General features: G+C 58.2%; 1 protein-coding gene across 1 annotated transcript in view; it reads right to left on the bottom strand.

The window, feature by feature from the left end:
• The window catches only part of KIAA0930 (KIAA0930 ortholog), a 41,992-nt gene extending 25,974 nt beyond the window's left edge, over positions 1-16,018 (bottom strand). The window contains exon 1 of the mRNA XM_006063287.3: positions 15,879-16,018. Within this exon, the coding sequence (XP_006063349.1) occupies positions 15,879-15,942 (64 nt within the window). The 5' untranslated portion in view covers positions 15,943-16,018. The remainder of the gene's footprint in view (positions 1-15,878) is intronic.
• Between the last annotated feature and the right edge of the window lie 2,309 nt (positions 16,019-18,327).

Raw genomic sequence — 18,327 nt, 5'->3', positions numbered from 1 at the left:
AAAGCTAAACCCTTTTGTCACCATCAACCCAAATCATACAGTGCCTGTCCTGCCACATGGAGGAGGAGGACTTGAGAGAGGAAACAGCCAGAGACAAGAGGTCACAGAGAGAGAGGAGATCCACTCAAGTTCTTAGTGTTGGGCTTCCCCAGTCTTCCGGAGGCTTAGATTTCAATCTTCTAGATTGTTAGCCAATAAATTTCTCTTTTTACTTTTTTAAATTGAAGTATAGTGTTGTTGGGTTTTTTTTAATATTTGGCTGCGTGCATGCGTGCTAAGCCACTTGAGTCGTGTCCAGCTCTTTGCAATCCTATGGACTGTAGCCCGCTTGGCTTCTTGTCAGTGGGATTCTCTAGGCAACAATACTGGAGTGGGCTGCCATGCCCTCCTCCAGGGGATCTTCGGGACCCGGGGACCAAACGTGCATCTCCGTATCCCCTGCACCAGCAGGCAGGTCCTTTGCCACTAGCGCCAGCCCTTATTGGCTGCATGGGATCTTAGTTGCAGCATGTGAACGTTTAGTTGCGACCCCTGGGATGTAGTTCTCTGACCAGGGATGAAGCCCAGGGCCCCCTGCATCGGAAGGGCAGAGTCTCAGTCACTGGACCACCAGGGAAGTCCCCACCGAAGATAGCTGATTTACAACGTAGTTTCAGGTCCACAGCAAAGTGATTCAGTTATATAAATACATATAATTCAGATACCTATATATAATATATTCTTTTTCAGATTTATTTTCCCTTTCTAAGCTGCCATGGATAAGTTTCTTCACTTCTAACCAAAAGACTCCCCCCCACCCCCGAAAAAAATACTCAGGAATTACCCAAGTTAAAGAAAAACCGCAAACCCTCTCTTAACCCCACGACACCTCTAGCTATTGTCTCACCAGACGTTGATTCCAACAGAAACTTTTCAGTCCTCTCTTACTTGGAGAGACAAGTTAACTGACAAATTTGTTCAATTCTACCATTGTTTGGTGGGTTTGTCTTTTGTTTTCCTGCAGAACTCTCTGACTTCATCTCTGCATCATTTCATTGATTCTATCTTTAAATGTATCTGGAATCCAACTGCTTCCCACAAACCACTCTTCCAGCCGGAGCCAAGCACCACCATTTCCTGCCGGTGTGGACTGTCCCAGCTTCCTAAATGGCTCCCAGACTTGAAACAGTTCTTGTCACTTTCCTGCTCCAAATCCTCCATGAGGCTTCCTTCCTCGCCTCCCCGGTTCTTACTTGCAGCATGCAGGATCTTCGAGGCATGTCAGTTCAGTTCAGTTCAGTCGCTCAGTCATGTCCGACTCTTTGTGACCCCATGGACTGCAGCACGCCAGGCCTCCCTGTCCATCACCAACTCCCGGAGTCCACCCAAACTCATGTCCATTGAGTCGGTGATACCATCCAGCCATCTCATCCTCTGTCGTCCCCTTCTCCTCCCGCCTTCAATCTTTCCCAGCATCAGGGTCTTTTCAAATGACCTTTTAATCGAAGCAGGCAAACTCAGTTGTGGCATGTGGGATCTAGTTCCCTGACCAGGGAGGGCACTGGGAGCATGGACTCTCAGCCATTGGACCAGCAGGGAGGTCGCCCCCGTAGCTCTTTACTCAAACGCCCGCCTTCTCGGGGAGGCTCCCCAAACCACCTGTCCTGATACTACCACTGGATAGCATCGTATCTGTTTTATCTGTTTTCTTTGCTTTCAGTCTTTCCCAAGTACAGCAGCCAGAAACCTTTTTCTATTAAGGTCCAGACAGAAAATACTCTGCAGACCATATGGTCCTGTCTCAACTACAAGATCACCCACAGCACTACATAAAGAACAGGGCGATGTGCCAGGAAGTTCATTTACAACAAGGGGCAGCAGGCTGGAGCTGGCCCGGGGCCCTCGAGAGCCAGCACCTGCCTTACTAGAACCCATCTGTCCTAACAGAGCACCTCCCCTCCTTGTTTTGTTCACTGCTGTAAACTTAGCTCCTAGAACAGTATTTGACTTGTAGGAAACAATAAATATTGGCTAATTAAGTGAGGGAGATGAACTGAGTGATTAAGGAAAGCGAGGTGGTGCTGGTACATAATTAGACTGATCAATAGAACAGAAGAGAAAGCACAAAACCAGAATGAAAACACACGATAATTTAGTTCACACACAGATTCGTCCTTTATGTCAGTAGGATAAAGCTGGTTCTTCAACAGATGGTCTTGGAAAGACTGGCCAGCAGAGGAAACAGAATGAGGCGGGGCCCCTGCTCAGACCAAAACCAATTTTGGAAAGAGAAACACTTCTGATGCTAAAAGTAAAATCATAAGAAAATAAAATAAACCATGCATGAGTTTTTTTGATTCTCTCGGAAAGAGGAGGCTGTCAAAGAAAAGAATGATAGTAAAAAGAAAAGAATGATAGTAAAAAAAAAAAAAGGGATGATAGATAAATCAAAGTACATAAAAAATTTCTATAGAAAACAAAAAGCCCTACACACCATAAATAAAGGCAAAAACAAACACCACGCTGGAAAAATTACCGGAGCTCTTAAATGAGGGTTAATTTTCTTAACAAGTAAGTTTCATACAAGAGCACAATAAAATGAAGCAGAATGGAAAGGCAAAGGGAGATATAAATGGCTTTTTAGAAATACATTTATTTATGTGGCTGTGCCGGGTCTCAGCTGCACTGCGCGGGATCTTCAGTCCTCGTAGGGCGTGGGATCTCTGGTCCTCGCTGTGGCACGTGGGATCTTTAGTTGCGGCACAGGGGACCTAGTTCCCTGACCAGGGATCGACGGGGCATCGACAGAGGGAATGCCTCAGGCACCAGCGAGTGAGGGGGCCCCTCGGTCATTGACAGCTTCACAGTCAGAAGGCTAACGGGGCCCAAAGCCAGAGGTGGCTCCGCCTCGAGGTGGCGTCTGTGTCACTGAGGCTGAGCCTCGGTGGCCACTGAAATGGGGCCACTTGACGGGATTTCTCATATACGCTGGCGCAGCCTCCTGGGTTTCAACCCACATGACTGAAAACCTTGACAACTGTGGGAACGTGTAACGGGAGTGGCAGGAAGGAGACAGGGCACACTTTCCCGGGACCCCGTTTCTGTGACATCAACACCCGTTGCTTCTACTCTGCTTTCTGTTTGTGCCTGATTGTCCTATTTCTTTAAGAAAAGGAACTTACTCATTAACTAAATTAGGGGCCACCCTCTCTCTCAAGGGACAAGAAAGCTACCCTCATCACCAAATGTTATTAACAGAAGAAAAGAAAAAAAAAAGGTACAGATTAAACCTATAACTGAAATAAAAGACACAACAGACCCTGAAATATAAAACACTGAGATTCTGGGCCTAACTCAAAACAAATTGAGGCCTTAAGTGACCCCCTTCCGGATTTGGAAACTGTCGGGGTTAAAAAATGGTTTGGATCTTCAAAATCATGATTATAATCTCTTTGAATGACTTTTCTGATGTTTACTGTTGTATTTCTTTTCATACACATCTTTTTGGAGACTCGCTCTCCAACGCTTAACTTCTGAGAGAGCGAAAAGGGTGATGTCAACCAGAATGACAATGACTGGCACTTCTCCCAGCAGAGACGGGCACTAAGCCAGCTGTTTGCTCCTTCCCCGGGCAGGCCTCTGCCCATCTCAGCTGGAAGGAGCTAATGACTGAAGGACCAACACCCTCACCCCCTTTTACGCATAAAAGGATAAACACCTGGAGGGGGGAATCACAGGGACAGATAGGTGATTAAATAGTCGGTCCCACTACGGGACCGTGAGGAGAAAAATACGGGAGACCTCTGGAAGTTAATCATTGCTCGAGAAAGCACGCTCGCTTAACAACGCGACCAAGCAGGCTTGCCTAGCAACCAAACTACGCGGCAGAAGCACGAGACGTGACCCAGAGCAATAAAACAGAGGCAGCCTGAGACCTCCATCCTGTCCAGCGAGCTTGGTGAGCTAGCGATCCCAAGGACATGCTCTCTGCACCCACGAAAAACAACCATCTGTGGAAGGAAATTCCCCTGCCCAGCCTGGAGGAGGAGCTGGTAATGGAAGCATGACGTCTATGCAAGAAAGACAAAGAAGGTCTTCTCCCCCTCCCCACTTTTCCTTTGACTATAAAACTGTGGGGCTTCCCTAGTGGTTCAGATGGTAAAGAATCCACCTGCAATGCGGGAGACCTGGGTTCCATCCCTGGGTCAGGAAGATCCCCTGGAGAAGGGAATGGCAACCCACTCCAGTACTCCTGCCTGGAGAACTCCATGGACGGAGTAGCCTGGCGGGCTGCAGTCCACGGGGTCACAGAGACTAACTGAGAGACTAACACTTTCACAGGAATCTGCAGCCCACTGAGTTCTCGGGGTGTGGCTTTCTCACCCGCCCGCTAGCAAGCCTCACAAGTGTCCTAGTCAAGCAAACCAGTTCTTATCAGCCACTCTGCTCTCACTGAATTCTCCTCTGCACTGAGACACAGAAGACCACAGTCCGGGAGTTCTTCGGAGCTCCCGTGAAGGGGCACCTATCGGTCTCAGGACAGCTGCGTCGGGAGGGTGGGGAGGGCAGGTGGAGCCCCTGAGCCTGCACCACAGCGCTGCACCCGGCCAGGACGTCAGGGAGCACACCCCAAAGAGGGGAGGTTCAGGGGGCTGGGGACCAGCACTCAAGGCCCTCCTGGAGAGGGGGCGGGTCAGGGGAAGGGGCCACAGCTGGGAGGCCGGGACCGCACGTGGCCTCTGGCAGGGTGGGGCTTTGTGTGGACCCTCAGAGGACTGGGGCCCTGAAGGGGCTGAGATGGAGCCTCTCTGTTGTGGAGACGAGGAATGGGCGGAGGTGTGACCCGCGCCTGTGGACGCTGGGTGTCCAGCCTACCCAAGGGCCCCGCGGGAGGCCTCCTGAGAGCTGCCTGGCTCGGGGGTGCCCAGCTCAGCCCAGCCCCTCCCAAAGGCTGGGGGGTCACCTGGCCTCTTTGGGGAGAGGCTGGGCAGCACTCGGCCACTTCCGCCCGCGGGCAGCCAGGGCAGCATGAATAGGCTTCTGTGGCCCCTCAATGGGCCTTTCATCAACTCGTGGCTCTCCGTGCTCCCGCCCCCGGGGCACAGAGGACAAAGAAGCTGCCTGGGGAGGCCCAGGGCTGCCCTGATGAGGCACTTGGATGGAGAGCTGGTCAGACGGGCCCCACGTGAGCCACCCCACGGGCCAGGCCGGTCCTCTGCTGCAGCCTCAGGGAAGCTCGGGGTTTCAGTGATGCTCAGGGGCCTGACCAGCAGAGCCATCACCTGCCTGGCTCCTTTCTTCTTCAGGGAAAGTCCAGCCTTCCTCCCCAGAGGAGCCAGGCCCTCCAGAGAACCCGTTCCAGAGGGCAGTGTGGTCCCCCACGCTCCAGCCACCCCCCACACCTTCTTCCCTGACTGAACACCCTATGCATCCTCAGCCACCCCTCCCCTCACCGTGGAGTCTCTTCCGGGGCCCAGCCCAACCTGGCTTATGCAGGTCAGCTAGCCATCACCTCCCGGGGGGCCCGTCCCCACCATCCGCATCCCCCACCAAGCACCTCCCCGACCCAACTGAGCCACTTGACGGCATGTGATCTTCAAAAGATCAAAAAATGTTTTCACTGTAACAAGTATTTATTAAAAACTGCAATTCAAGGGTTAGCTGGGTAAGCGCATCATTGCAAATCACATACAAAAGAAAGAGATAACAAATGCCCCCGCACCAACGAAAAAAACAAGATGCCAACAAAACAAGGGGGAAAACTTAGCATGCTGAGGAACGGACCCCAGAAGACGAGGAGTGGAAGTCAGAGCCAGATTTCTACCCACGTGTTGTGCAAAAGGAGACGGTGAGGAAAGACGGGCAGCCACCACCAAGTGCTGGCTCTGGGTTCAGCTGCAGCTTCAGTATTAGGTTTGCACCAGGGAGGTGATGGGAGGTTTGCACCAGGGAGGTGATGGGAGGTTTGCACCAGGGAGGTGATGGGAGGTTTGCACCAGGGAGGTGATGGGAGGTTTGCACCAGGGAGGTGATGGGAGGTTTGCACCAGGGAGGTGATGGGAGGTTTGCACCAGGGAGGTGATGGGAGCTTTGCACCAGGGAGGTGATGGGAGGTTTGCACCAGGGAGGTGATGGGAGGTTTGCACCAGGGAGGTGATGGGAGCTTTGCACCAGGGAGGTGATGGGAGGTTTGCACCAGGGAGGTGATGGGAGGTTTGCACCAGGGAGGTGATGGGAGCTTTGCACCAGGGAGGTGATGGGAGGTTTGCACCAGGGAGGTGATGGGAGCTTTGCACCAGGGAGGTGATGGGAGCTTTGCACCAGGGAGGTGATGGGAGTATCCTATACACGTGTACACTGGAGGCACTGTGAAGCCATCAGAAGCTTGGAGCGTGTGCATCCTGACGGGTTCAGCTGCTAAGACTCAATTAAAGCACCTGTTAGTGTCTTCACTCCGCTGAGGAGGAGGTGGAGGCTGCAGGTGTGACTCACCTGTCTGAGGTCACCCTGCTGGCAGGGGGCAGGGCCAACCGCAGCCCAGCGCTCAGCCCTGGGGGGGCCTCGTCACACTAACCACCTGCGTGTGTCCCCCCGCCGTGAGCAGGCAGCCCGCTGGCAGAGTGGCGGAGCAGCCAGCACAGGGCAGGGCCCAAACGGGGAGTCCGCCACGCTGAACCAACGACCGTGCGACTGTGACATGCTCCGGTGTCCGGTTCACTCGGAGAACACAGCGTCGGCTTTAAACCCAGCCCAAAGCCACCGCTCCTTCTCACAATGTGTGCAGTGTTGCGAAATCCTTCAAGGGCTCCTACACCCTTGGGTTCCCCCGCAGGGAGGCCTCGATCCCCATTGGCCAGCTCCAGGTCGGGTTCAGCCCCCACCCTGACCTGCCCCATGCTGGGCATCACCTGAGGCCTGGGTGCAGTGAGGAAGAAACCCGGACCCGACCTCAAGGTCACTTTCACAGGTGGGACTCGAGTTCCCACGGCCCCCACAGTTCCCAAAAGCGATCCTCTGGATTCTCCGAAGCAGAACTGCGTGCAAACCCCACAGTCCTGCGGCCACCGTCACGGGACTGTGGCCAGCCCACTCCCTACTAACCGCTCCCAGATGGCTTCGAGCCTGCCTGCCCGCTCATCAGGCCAAAACAGTAGCTCCCCATTCAAACCCCACGTCGCCAGCACCAACGTGGCCTTAAGCCAACTCCCGACTCACTGCTTTGTCCAGCACATCAACCAGCCTCCAGGACAAGGAGGGGCCGTTCTCCTGAGTGACCTTCCGTGAACACCCACGCAAGGTGCCCAGCCCAGACAGGGGCCATGGCCCAGCCGCCCCAGCTCCCGCCCACCTGCCCCAGCTGGAGGTCACCTGGTCCCTGCCCTGGTCACTATCCCGCTTCCTCCCACGGCGTCACACAGCACAAGGCACACAGTGGGAGCCCAGAAGCCCAGGCCAGCCCCGCAAGAGGCTCACAGCTGTGCCCGAGCAGGGTGCCACCCAGCAACCCCAGGCCGTGTGGGTGCCCACCCCCACCCACAAACCAGGCTTGGGGCTGGGGACCCGGGTCAGCTGGGCCAGCCCACCCAGGGAGCCCAGGCAGAAGGACTGCCCTGCTCATGGTCACACCCCAGCAGCCACTCCTGCGGGCTTCAGGGTGCAGGCTGAGGTTTACTAAGTGCTTCCAACGTGTGACCCTCTGCGGGAAGCTAGGACTCGAGGCCTGCCCGCCTCCCCCGACCAGGCCCTGGGCAGTCAACAGACACGGGCGCTTCAGGTGTCGCCCACAGAGTTCCCCCAAACACACCGCCCCCTCCCCCAGGGGCGGCTCCTCTCATTTCTCCTCCTTCCCAGGGTCTGGGGGGCGGGGGCGGCCTTGTGCAATTCCAGCCCTCAGCCCCGGCTTCCTGCCCCGGAATGCCCCTCCCAGGCAGTCCTCCTCTTTCATTTCCCTCCTTCACTCTCGCTTCTTCTAAGAGGTCCTTCCCTGTGAAGAGCAGCAGCCGGGGTTCTTCTTAATACACTAGACCAGGGTGAGGCCATGGGGAAGAAAAGGCACAAATGCCTCTGGAGAAATGGATGTCCGCGTGTGACAGGCACAGACACAGCCTCGAGTCCAGGAGGCCTGGGTGCAGAACCCGCACGGACTACTTGGGACCCTGACCAGGGGCCCTCGTCTCTCTGAGGCCCATCACCTTGATCCACCAGCAGAGGTGACATCCCCTTCGCCACGGGCTGCTAGGGGGATGACCCAGGGCTGGGCTCGCAGTGACGGAACAGTGGCTGCTCTGGGGAGGGAAGTGGCCTCCCCAGACTTGGAGAGGGGCTCCTGACACAGACTGGGATGACCCCTGCTCCCTGCACAACCTCTCCGGTCTAGGCTGACCCCCTGACTCCTCAGGGTCTGCTGCAGGGAGCTGGGGTGGGATAAGGACTCCCAGGAGCTGACCAGCCCCACTTGGGGGGCAGCTCCCTCCTCCACAGATCAGGGGGTAGCCTGAAACCCAGGGCCCCACCTCCTGGAAGGGGGGCACAGCCTTGGGGACCACCCAAGGCGGCACCAGTTCCCACATGCTGGGGATCAGAAGGACGGACCTGCAGACCGAGCTGGGGGGCTCGCCGGCTGTGAAGCCCACTGTCCCAAGCACGATGCGGCAGCTCTGGGCGGTGGGATGGCCCGGTTCTTATGTCCACCTTTGTGGGCTGCGTGGTTCCTCCTGCATCTGCTTCTCCCAATTTCATTCCCTTGTCCTGAACCACAGCAGCATGGCCCTCCCAGAAGCTCGGTGGCCCGGTGTTAGAGGCGTGAGCACTGCTGACCAAGTGGCCCAGAACCACGGGCTGTGAACAGTGGGCCAGTCGACCTCCCCTCCCCGTTTTACCCAAGAGGAAACCGAGGGCTGGGCGGGGGAAGGGCCCTGCCTGCAGCAACTCCCACGAGATCCCCTGGACTTGACCCAGGGCCGAAACCTGTCCTGGGCAGCCTCGGTGACCCTCCCTGGGCTCCAGGTCTGCAGGCCGACTTCTGCCTGAGGTGGACACAGGGCAGTAAGCAGTCCCACTCCTCCAGGGAATGGGAGAACAGCAGTAACCTCCCCAAAGTGACACGGCATTCAACCTCTGAACCTTCTCTGCTCTGTCTCCGCCAGGCAGGACCCCCCACACCTTGACGACTGCCCTACACAAGGGCTGCCTCCTAAGAATGACCACTGTCTTCACTCAACAGACACCAAGCCCTCCCCCCACCTCCCCCTCCCCCACTCCGACCCCTGCCCCTCACTGCCCCCAGCCCCGGCCCTGGGCCTGCTCTGCCATGAGCTGGCACAGGCGACCCGGAGCCAGCCCAGTGGCCCTGCAGGGGAGGTGAGGGAGAGGAGGCCACATACAGGAGACTGCCTCACAGGCCTGCCGGCGGACATCCCTACAGGTGCCAAGAACAGGGTGGGGAGAGGGGCAGCAGAGCCCCTCCAGAGGTCAGGAAAGGGCAGGAAGTGAGAAGTGAGGCTCCCCATGGAGGAGCGCCACCCACCCAGAAGACTCACACAGCCAGGGAGCAGCTGTGAGCGGGGCCAGGACACAAAGGGCCTTGCAAGCTGACTTGGCTGCCTCAAGGAGTCTTGCAGGGCGTGAGCAGCAGAGTATGACAAGGTCGAGTACGACACGGTCGGGGGTGGCAGCCGCAGGGATGCAGTGCAGCCCAAGGGGGACCCGAGGTGGGGATGAGGGATGGCCCGGGGCAGGCAGAACTCGGCCACGGGAGACGGGGCTGCCGGGAAGGGCTGACCTCTGCCCAGGCCTGGCCAGGCTGAGGGGCAGGTACCTGCGACACATCCCTGGAGGGAAGATGGTGTCCGATGGCCGAGGGCAGTCGGGACTGGGGGCTGAGGACCCAGCGAGGGTCTGGGCTGGTCTGGGAAGGGGCTGGGCGGGACGCGGGGGCAGCACGAACCGTCACCCTCTGCCCACCTGACACTACTACCATCTGCCCCGGAAGCGCTCCGCCCCGGCAATTCAGAAAGTCCTCCGTGAGTTTGGTAAACACCTGTCTGCCACCTGCCATATCCACGCATGGTCTCAGTCCGGCCCTGGGGGGACAGACAGCAACCTCTAAGAAACAGCCTCCTGGGCTGGGGGCCCAAAGAAATCCTCCGCTTGCAGAAAGCTCTGCACAGATGAAGAGGCTTGTGGCAAGCTGTTTATAGAAGCAAAAAACTGGATCCAAACTAAGTTTCCCACAAGACAAGACCAATTAAGTAAATTATGGCACATCCACTCAACGACCCTGCAGTCATTTAAATAATGCTTCGAGTCTGAACAACATGGAAAATGTTTTAGGAATTTTAAGTGAGAAAGCATGATGAAGAAACTTCATGTGTAGAATGTCAAGTATCTGTTAAGGGGCTTCAGAAAGCTTGGAAATGGAGACTTTGCAAAGTTAAAAGTGTCAGCCCTGTCCATCACCAGCTCCCAGAGTTTGCTCAAACTCGTGTCCATTGAGTCGGTGATGCCATGTGTCTCTGCGTAACTGGAACTATGAGTGATTTTTTTTTCCATTCTCTTAATATTTTCCAGTCTCTATATTGTGCATGTAACATTTTTTAATTGGAAAAACAAATTTTTGTTTGGGGTTTTTGAGGCTGTTTTTGTTGGTTTTTTAAACAAGCGTCCCACCCGGGGCTTCTCTTCAGGGGCCCAGCAGGCACTGCAGCCCAGGGCAGGGGAGGGCGGGGGTGCCAACACAGCTGACCGCCCTCTGGCTCTGCCAAGAATCTCTGCAGCCCCGAGCCTCAGTCTCCTTAGTGAAGGCCCGCGTCCTCAGCGTTCTCTGAAAGGACGCAGGGCCCCGACCTTGAGAGAGGACCCACCGGCAGCCCCAGAAATGGTGGAGGCCGGAACCCACAGGCCTTAAAAATAGGCGCAGGAACCGAGAGAGGCCCCCCTGCCATTCCAACGGCCACACTTCCTCCCTGCGCACTGGCCCACGGCCAACTCAGCCAGCCACAGCCACGGCGAAGCCATCATCTGCGGAGCTCGGGTCCTGCCCCAACTGCACAGCCAGAGGTCTGTGCCCGTTATAACGACGGCGGCAGCGAGGGCCAGCCCGTGCCGGGGCGGCGTGGGGCCCGGTCCTGCCGTGGCTCCTGTGGCCCTACGCCGCCCCGTGAGGCTGCGCCTGCCCTTTCCTTGACGATTCCCTCGACCCTCCAGACCCTGACGTCCCCACTTCACGGATGAGGACACGGAGGCCCCAAGGGATGGCAGGCACAGGCCCCACAGTCTTCCCCTCCAGCCACACCTCCCACGGACATCCCCCGCCCGACATGACGCCCCAGCTACACAGCGCCGAGCCAGACAGAGGCCCAGCGGAGCGTGCAAGGACCTTCCCGACACACTGGAGGTGGCGCGTGCAGGTGTTCCGCGCAGAGGCGAGGCCCGCGGGAAAGGGCTAACTGCCTGCCCCCTTAGCCCTCTGTTGGCCTCATTCCATCAACTCTCTGCAGGATGGCTCCTGGCGCCTGACTGGACTTGGCTGGAACCCCGAGAACCCCAGCTCTGCTAGCTCCCAGCTGTGTGACCCTGGGGGAGTCACTTTCCTCTCTGAAGCCTGGTTTCCTCCTCTGGGGTAACAGCAGAAGCTGCCTCCACAGGAGACAGAAGTGAAGGCCCAGCGGGGCTGGCACACGGCAGACGGGCTGAGCCCCCCGCCCCCAGGACTAACAGCTTCTCTAAGTGCCAGCTGGTCCTCAAGTCAAACACCCACAGAGTGGCCTGAGGGCGGGCCCCGGGAGCACCCAAGTCCCAGCCGGGCACCCGGAGCCCCAAACGCCGCTCCGGCCTCAACTCCCGCAGCCGCCCTTCAAGCCTCCCTGCTCCAGCCTGGCAAGTTCTGCCTGCCTCAGGCCCCCCTCTCAAAGGCATGACCCCACCCCGTCCCAGTCAGCGGACGGGGGTCCCCTCTTTGTGCCCCTCACCACCTCTCCCACCTCGACCTGGCCCGCCCCCAGGCCACCTGGCGGCAGGTAGCTACGCAGGCCCACATCGGGTCACCTGAGGACAGATGTGGGCCTTCACCTCTGCTAAGAGCTGGGGTTCAGGCAGATTCTTCTGCCACTTACTAGCCACGGGACTGGGGTATATTACTTCACCGCCGAACCTGTGTTTCTCCACCAGGAGAAAGAGAAGAGTTAAATAATCCTTACCTTAAGAGAATTAGTTTGAGGATAAAAGGACATGGTGAAAGGGAAATACTCCGTTTGGTCCCCAGCACTCCAGAGAAAGTTCCCTAGGCCACCTAAACAGGGGTGAGAGCCCAGGAACTTCAAAACGCTTCAAAATGCTCAGCCCTGGGAACTTCCTGGTGGTCCAGGGGTTAGGACTCTGCACTTTGCCTGCGGAGGGTGCAGGTTCAATTCCTGGTTGGGGAATTAAGATTCCACAGGCTGGCTTCAGCCATTAAAAAAAAAAAAAAAAGCCAATAAAATAAAATTTAAAAAATATATAACACTCAGCCTAGGCAGGGCACCAAAAAAAGCAGTGTGAGGAGGCCCCTCCCCTCACAGAGCCCTTCCACAACTCACACCCAGGTTGTGTCCATATGACCTGACTACACGCCAGTGGCATGACGCCCGTGTTAAAGGGAGCCTGTCCACACAGCGTGCGCGGGCTGACGTCCAGGAACCATCAGGAGGCCCGAGCCCCGAGAGGAAGCATCAGGCTACCTCCACCTTCGGTCCAGATGTTGGCATCACACAAAATCTGGGCATTGGACCACCTCACTCTTCCCGGCTCAGAGATTCTTGGTCCCTGCACAAGCTAACCCAGCCGCCAGCTCGGCCCACAAGTTCCCTGGAAGCACAGGCAGGTTCCTGTGGATAAAACACCAAAACCCCGCTCAGAAGGACCTGGCTGATTCCACAGAGTTCACCTGAATACCTGGCTCTCTCTCCCCACTCACCGGTCCCCTGCCCCATGCGGTAGGGATCCAAGCTGATCCCCCCATCTGGCACGGAGCGAGTGTTCAGACAAATGCTTCCGCTGCAGAGGATACAGTGGACAAGATTCAGAAATCAGGTTTGGGTCTCCAAGGTGCCTTTCATCATAGCAGCCAAGCAATGATGCGGGGAGTGGCCAGGGTGGGGGTTAGGTGTGGGGGAATGGTAGTCAATTTCTCCCATCTCATAGACAGACACTGACTCATCCAGGTTCAAGGGTCTCCCCTAGAGGCTCCTGCATACCTTCAAAACAACCTCAGAGAGCATGGCACAGTTCTGAACAGCCTAAGGGTTGAGTCAACAACAATCTGGGAGATTTAAGTTAATTCATAACTGTAACAGGTTGTCCCAGCTGCAAAGTGGAGATGAGAGGATGACGGGAGCAACTGGATGTACAAAGTGCTTTGGGGAGGGCGTTCTGGCTCAGGCCAGTCGTTTCTAACTCCGCTTGGGCATGAAGTCACTGTTTAGCTTGCCCCTCTCTGAACATCACATCTCTCATCTGAAAACTGAAAGAGATGGGCAACATGAGCCCTTCTACGAGTTGAAGATCCTAACTCCCTTGCCATCCACGCCCTTTACTCCCCAGTCCAGAAAGTCATCCTTTCCTTCTTTTGCTGAACGAGCACCTGGCACCTGCTCTGCAAGTGCTGCGTGCTGGGCATTGGGTGGGGGATGGGGGGACCCAGATGTGGGCTAGGCCCTGGAGGGGTCACCTGCTAACTAAGGAGACAGCATCACAGAGCCACAGCAGTCCGATGACCCACTGGACATGAGCGCCCAGACAGCAGGACAGGGGGCGGAGGAAGGGTCCCTGGGTGGCGGCATCAGCGCTGAGGCCCGAAGGCAGACCTGCAGCTGTCTGCAGGGCCGGTGAGTGTGCGGAACAGGTGGCCTCCCGGGAGCAGAAAACAGCAGGGATAAAAGCGCAGAGCACGACAGGGACTGAGTTCTGAGGGGCTGGGGGTGGTAGGATGGGAGACCTTGTGTGTAAAGGCAAGTAGAGGTGAGGAGGAGGGACGCAGCACCAGTGTCAACCCCAGCGGAACGACATCCTCGAAGGCTGTCCCTGGGCCCCTCTGGACCTCAGGCTCCTCGTCGGTCAAACAGAGATCACACTCCTCTTGGGCAAAGTCAGCATCAGATGGAGGGCGCCCGCACAAAGCACCCGTCACACACCGAGTGCTCAGGGAGCGCCAGGTGCCAGGGCAAGATTACTGCTCTTACGGGGCGGCGCTGCAGGCCCTCCGGGGCAGGGACTGTCTAACAGAGCAGAGGATGCTCAGAGGACATAGGAATGGGCTGACAGGGGAGTGGGGAGGGGTGCCAGGGAGGCTGAACAAACAGGGCAGAGGGGCCTGGAGCAGATGGTCACTCCGACCCCTCGCATTTCAGACACTCTGTGCCAGGTGACAGGCAGCCTGCCGGGCAGGCATGCAGCCAGGCACAGAGTAGGTGCTCAACCAACGTTTGCTGAATGGAGGAATGAGGATCCTTCAGTTTCTGCTCAGAACTCATTAATGACACCTTTTCAGAAGAGACCAGAGAAACCTATGTCCCTGTCCAGCTCTGTGTTGTAGACACCCTCACCTTCACGCCCACCATCCTCATCCCCACTTGTGAGGAAAGCTTCATTCCAGGGCAGCCTGCCCCCCACAAAAAAGAGGATGCAAATTGATCCCCGCCCTCATCCCCGCCCTCATCCCGGCCTCCAGGGTGTGGCCTGCTGAGGGGGTCCGGAAGCCTTGTGACCTCAGGTGGGTTGGGGGTGGGGGATATATCGGCTCTTTGGGACCCAATTTCCCCAACAGTGAATGAAGGCGGGGCCCTAGAATCTCCAAGGTGGACATTCCCTTCTCCAAAAGCTGCCGTCGACCCCTCAGAAATCCCCAGCCCAGATTCGGGGGCTGGGGGGTGGGTGGGTGGTGACAACGTGGTAATGAAGTCATTCCCGCAGGAGGAAGGGAGGGGTCTTTGCAGAGAGAAAACCGCAAAACCCACCCTACGGGGTGGGGTGCGGTGGGGGTGGGGGGCTCCTAGCGCTTCAGTCCAAACACGATCCACTAGGAGCCATTACTTCACATCCAGCCGCGCCGGGAGACCCCATCCCCGCCTGCAGCCCTCCACCCCCGGTTCCCTGTAGACAATACTGGACACCGCTGCCCCCACTCACCGGCCGATCTAGGACTCGGGGCCTCCGTAGAGCGGAAATCACAGCCTGAAGGGCGGCCACCCCGCTCCCTCTGCCCAGCGGGTGGGTTCGGGGCCCAGGGTCCAACAGGTCCCCAGTCAGAGCGAAGGCGCAAAGCCGCGCAGGGAGACAAAGGCTTCTGGCGCCGGGGACCTGACCTGTCTACACTGCCGGCCGCGGCACGGAGGCCCCAGGAAGGGCTTCTGGGGCCGGGGACCTGCCCTGTCTACACTGCCGGCCGCCTCACGGAGGCCCCCGGGAGGGCTTCGGGCGCCAGAGACCTGCCCTGTCCACACTGCCGGCCGCCGCACGGAGGCCCCGGGGAGGGCTTCGGGCGACGGGGACCTGCCCTGTCTACACTGCCGGCCGCGGCACGGAGGCCCCAGGGAGGGCTTCCCAGAGACGGAAGAGACCCGGCGGAGCCAAGGAGGGGAGAGGGAGGGAGAAGACGGGCAGACCCCCGGATGGGCGGACAGGGGGACAGACACGCAGGGACGCGAGCGTGCCGGACCCCTCCAGGGACCAGGATCAGAGACGGAGACGCGGGGGCGCGGGAACGACCAGGACGCGAGGACCTGGGGCGACACGCGGGGGTCCCCCTCGAGATGCACGCAGGGACAGACGTGCAGAGACTCAGAGACACGCGTAGAAACGGAGACGCGCGCGGACACTCCGGCGCCACCACGGCTCCGGCCTCGCCCCCGCCCGGCCCCACTCACCGAGGCCGCAGACCTCGCGGCGCAAGCTGACGCGGCCGCGCTCCTCGGCTATGGCGCGCAGCATGTGCTGCAGCGAGCGCTCCTCGGCCTCCGCGCCGCCCGCAGGCTCGGGGGAGGCGGCGGCGGCGGCGGCCGGGAGGGCGGGCGGCCCGGCCCGGAGCCCGGCGGGCGCGGGCACAGCGGCGCAGGCCCGGCCCGGCGGCCGCGCGGAGGCCATGCCGGGCCCCGACTCATCGCCCGCGCCGCGGTGCCCGCGGGGGCCCCGGGCGCGCCCCGCCGACCCCGCCCCGGCGCCGCCCGCCGCCAGCACCAGAGAAGCCACAATCCGCCTTTGTGCGCGTCGCCGCCGCCGTCGCCGCCCGCCGAGCCCGGCGAAACCAGCGCACCTCCGCGTCGCTGACACACCGCCTGCGCGCTCCAGGCCGCCGCCGGCCCCGCCCGGCCCCGCCCGGCCCCTCCCCCAAGCCGCCCGGGTCCCGCCCCAGCCCCGCCTCTGCCCGCCCTCAGACCACATCCCACCCATCCAGATCCTGCCACCATCCTCCAGGCCCCGCCCCCTGACCACCGAGGCCCCGCCCCTGGCGCCCAGGTCCCACCCCGGACACGCCCAGATCACGCCCCCGTCTCAGGCCACGCCCCAGGTCACCCGCCTGTGACCTGCCGCGGGGGACCAACCCGGCCGGCTCCACACCCTACGCACTGCCCCGTGAGGGACTGAATTTGTCACTTGCCCTCCCCGTTGTCACCCTTCTCTCCTCAATCAAGTTGTCAGTACCGGTTTCCGCTGTGAACTTCCTCTTCAGAACCCAGAAAGGGGTCACCCTGCCCCAGAAACAGGTCTCACGTGGGGGGGTGGGGGACAGTGCAAAAGCCCTTCCTGCCACCGCAGCCTCCTTCGCCTGCCACAGTGCAGGGTACTGAGAAAGCCTGCTTCTTCAGCCGTGCGATGGGGTCTCTCTCTGAGTGTTAACTAGGTACGAGGGGGCTGGAGAAGACTTGAGAGTCCCTTGGACTGCAAGGAGATCCAACCAGTCCATCCTAAAGGAGATCAGTCCTGAGTGTTCATTGGAAGGACTGATGCTGAAGCTGAAACTCCAATATTTTGGCCACCTGATGCAAAGAGCTGACTCATTTGAAAAGACCTTGATGCTGGGAAAGATTGAAGGCAGGAGGAGAAGGTGACAGCAGAGGATGAAATGGTTGGATGGTGTCACCTACTCAATGGACATGAATTTGGGTAAACTCCAGGAGTTAGTGATGGACAGGGAGGCCTGGCGTGCTGCGGTCCATGGGGTCGCAAAGAGTCGGACATGACTGAGCGACCAAACTGAACTGAACTGAGGGGGTTGGGGGCAGGGAGTTGAGATCAGCTGGACTTGTGATTCTGATAAAGACCAAGGTCCAGTGGGACCATCGGTCCCCGTGCTGGCCTCCACTGAGAGGAAGATCTGGGAGGGAGGCAGCTAGAGGCCCTTCCCTGATCTCACCCCTGGTGACCCATTTCTGCGGACTAGAGAGATGGACATGGAAAGGGAGAAATTGGCATTCCCCACTCACTAAATCTCCAAGGACATCCCCCTATGGTCATGCCAATCTCTGTCCACAGACCATCCTTGTAACTGTCCCACAGCCCTGTAACTCAAGCTTCTTTATCTTATTTGGGTCCCATGTCACCTCCTCAAAGAGCTTCCCCAACCACCTAACTTCAAAGACCACCTTCCCTCCCCTCAACCTCTTTATCCTGTTTGTTTCTTATTGATTTATTTATTTGGCTCCCCTGGATCCTAGTTGCAGCACGTGGGATCTTCAGTCTTTGCTGCAGCATGCAGTATCTTTAGTTGGGGCATTCGAACTCTTAGTTGCGGCATGTGGGATCTAGTTCCCTGACCAGAGATCAAACCCAGGTCCCCTGCATTGGGAGCTGAGAGTCTCAGCCACTGGACGACCAGGGAAGTCCCTATCCTGCTTTGTTTTTCTTCACACACGGCACTTCCCACCGCTGACACTACATGATAGAGCTCTGTGTTCTCTTTATTGTCTGACGTCCCCGCTGAGGGAGGGGCCTGTCTTCTGAACCACTGTATTCCCTGTGCCTGGCACGTGGCCCGCCACCAAGGAGATGCCCGTGAATTGAGCACATGAAGAATGACCAAGAGGCCTGGCAGGAAGCAGGGCGTGGAGGAGGCAGTGAGGGACCTCGGGGTGCGGGAGCAGCACTCGAGGAAGAAGTGGGTGGTCTGGGTCCTGCTTCAGGCCTCACGGCTACTTTTGTGCCACCCTGATCACCTCGTGGCAGGGCGGGGGTCTGACCCCTGTGTGCCCGCACCAGGCATGGGGAGGGTGGGGTTTGGGAGGCTCTGTAGAGGCATGTGGAGGAAGAGAATTGATGAAGCCAATGACCTGCCGTGCATGTGTGTGTGTGTGTGTGTGTGTGTGTGTGTGTGTAATC

Source organism: Bubalus bubalis, chromosome 4 (assembly GCF_019923935.1).
Source record: "Bubalus bubalis isolate 160015118507 breed Murrah chromosome 4, NDDB_SH_1, whole genome shotgun sequence".
NCBI classification, from domain to species: Eukaryota; Metazoa; Chordata; class Mammalia; order Artiodactyla; family Bovidae; genus Bubalus; species Bubalus bubalis.
This window is presented reverse-complemented; position numbering and strand designations above follow the sequence as displayed.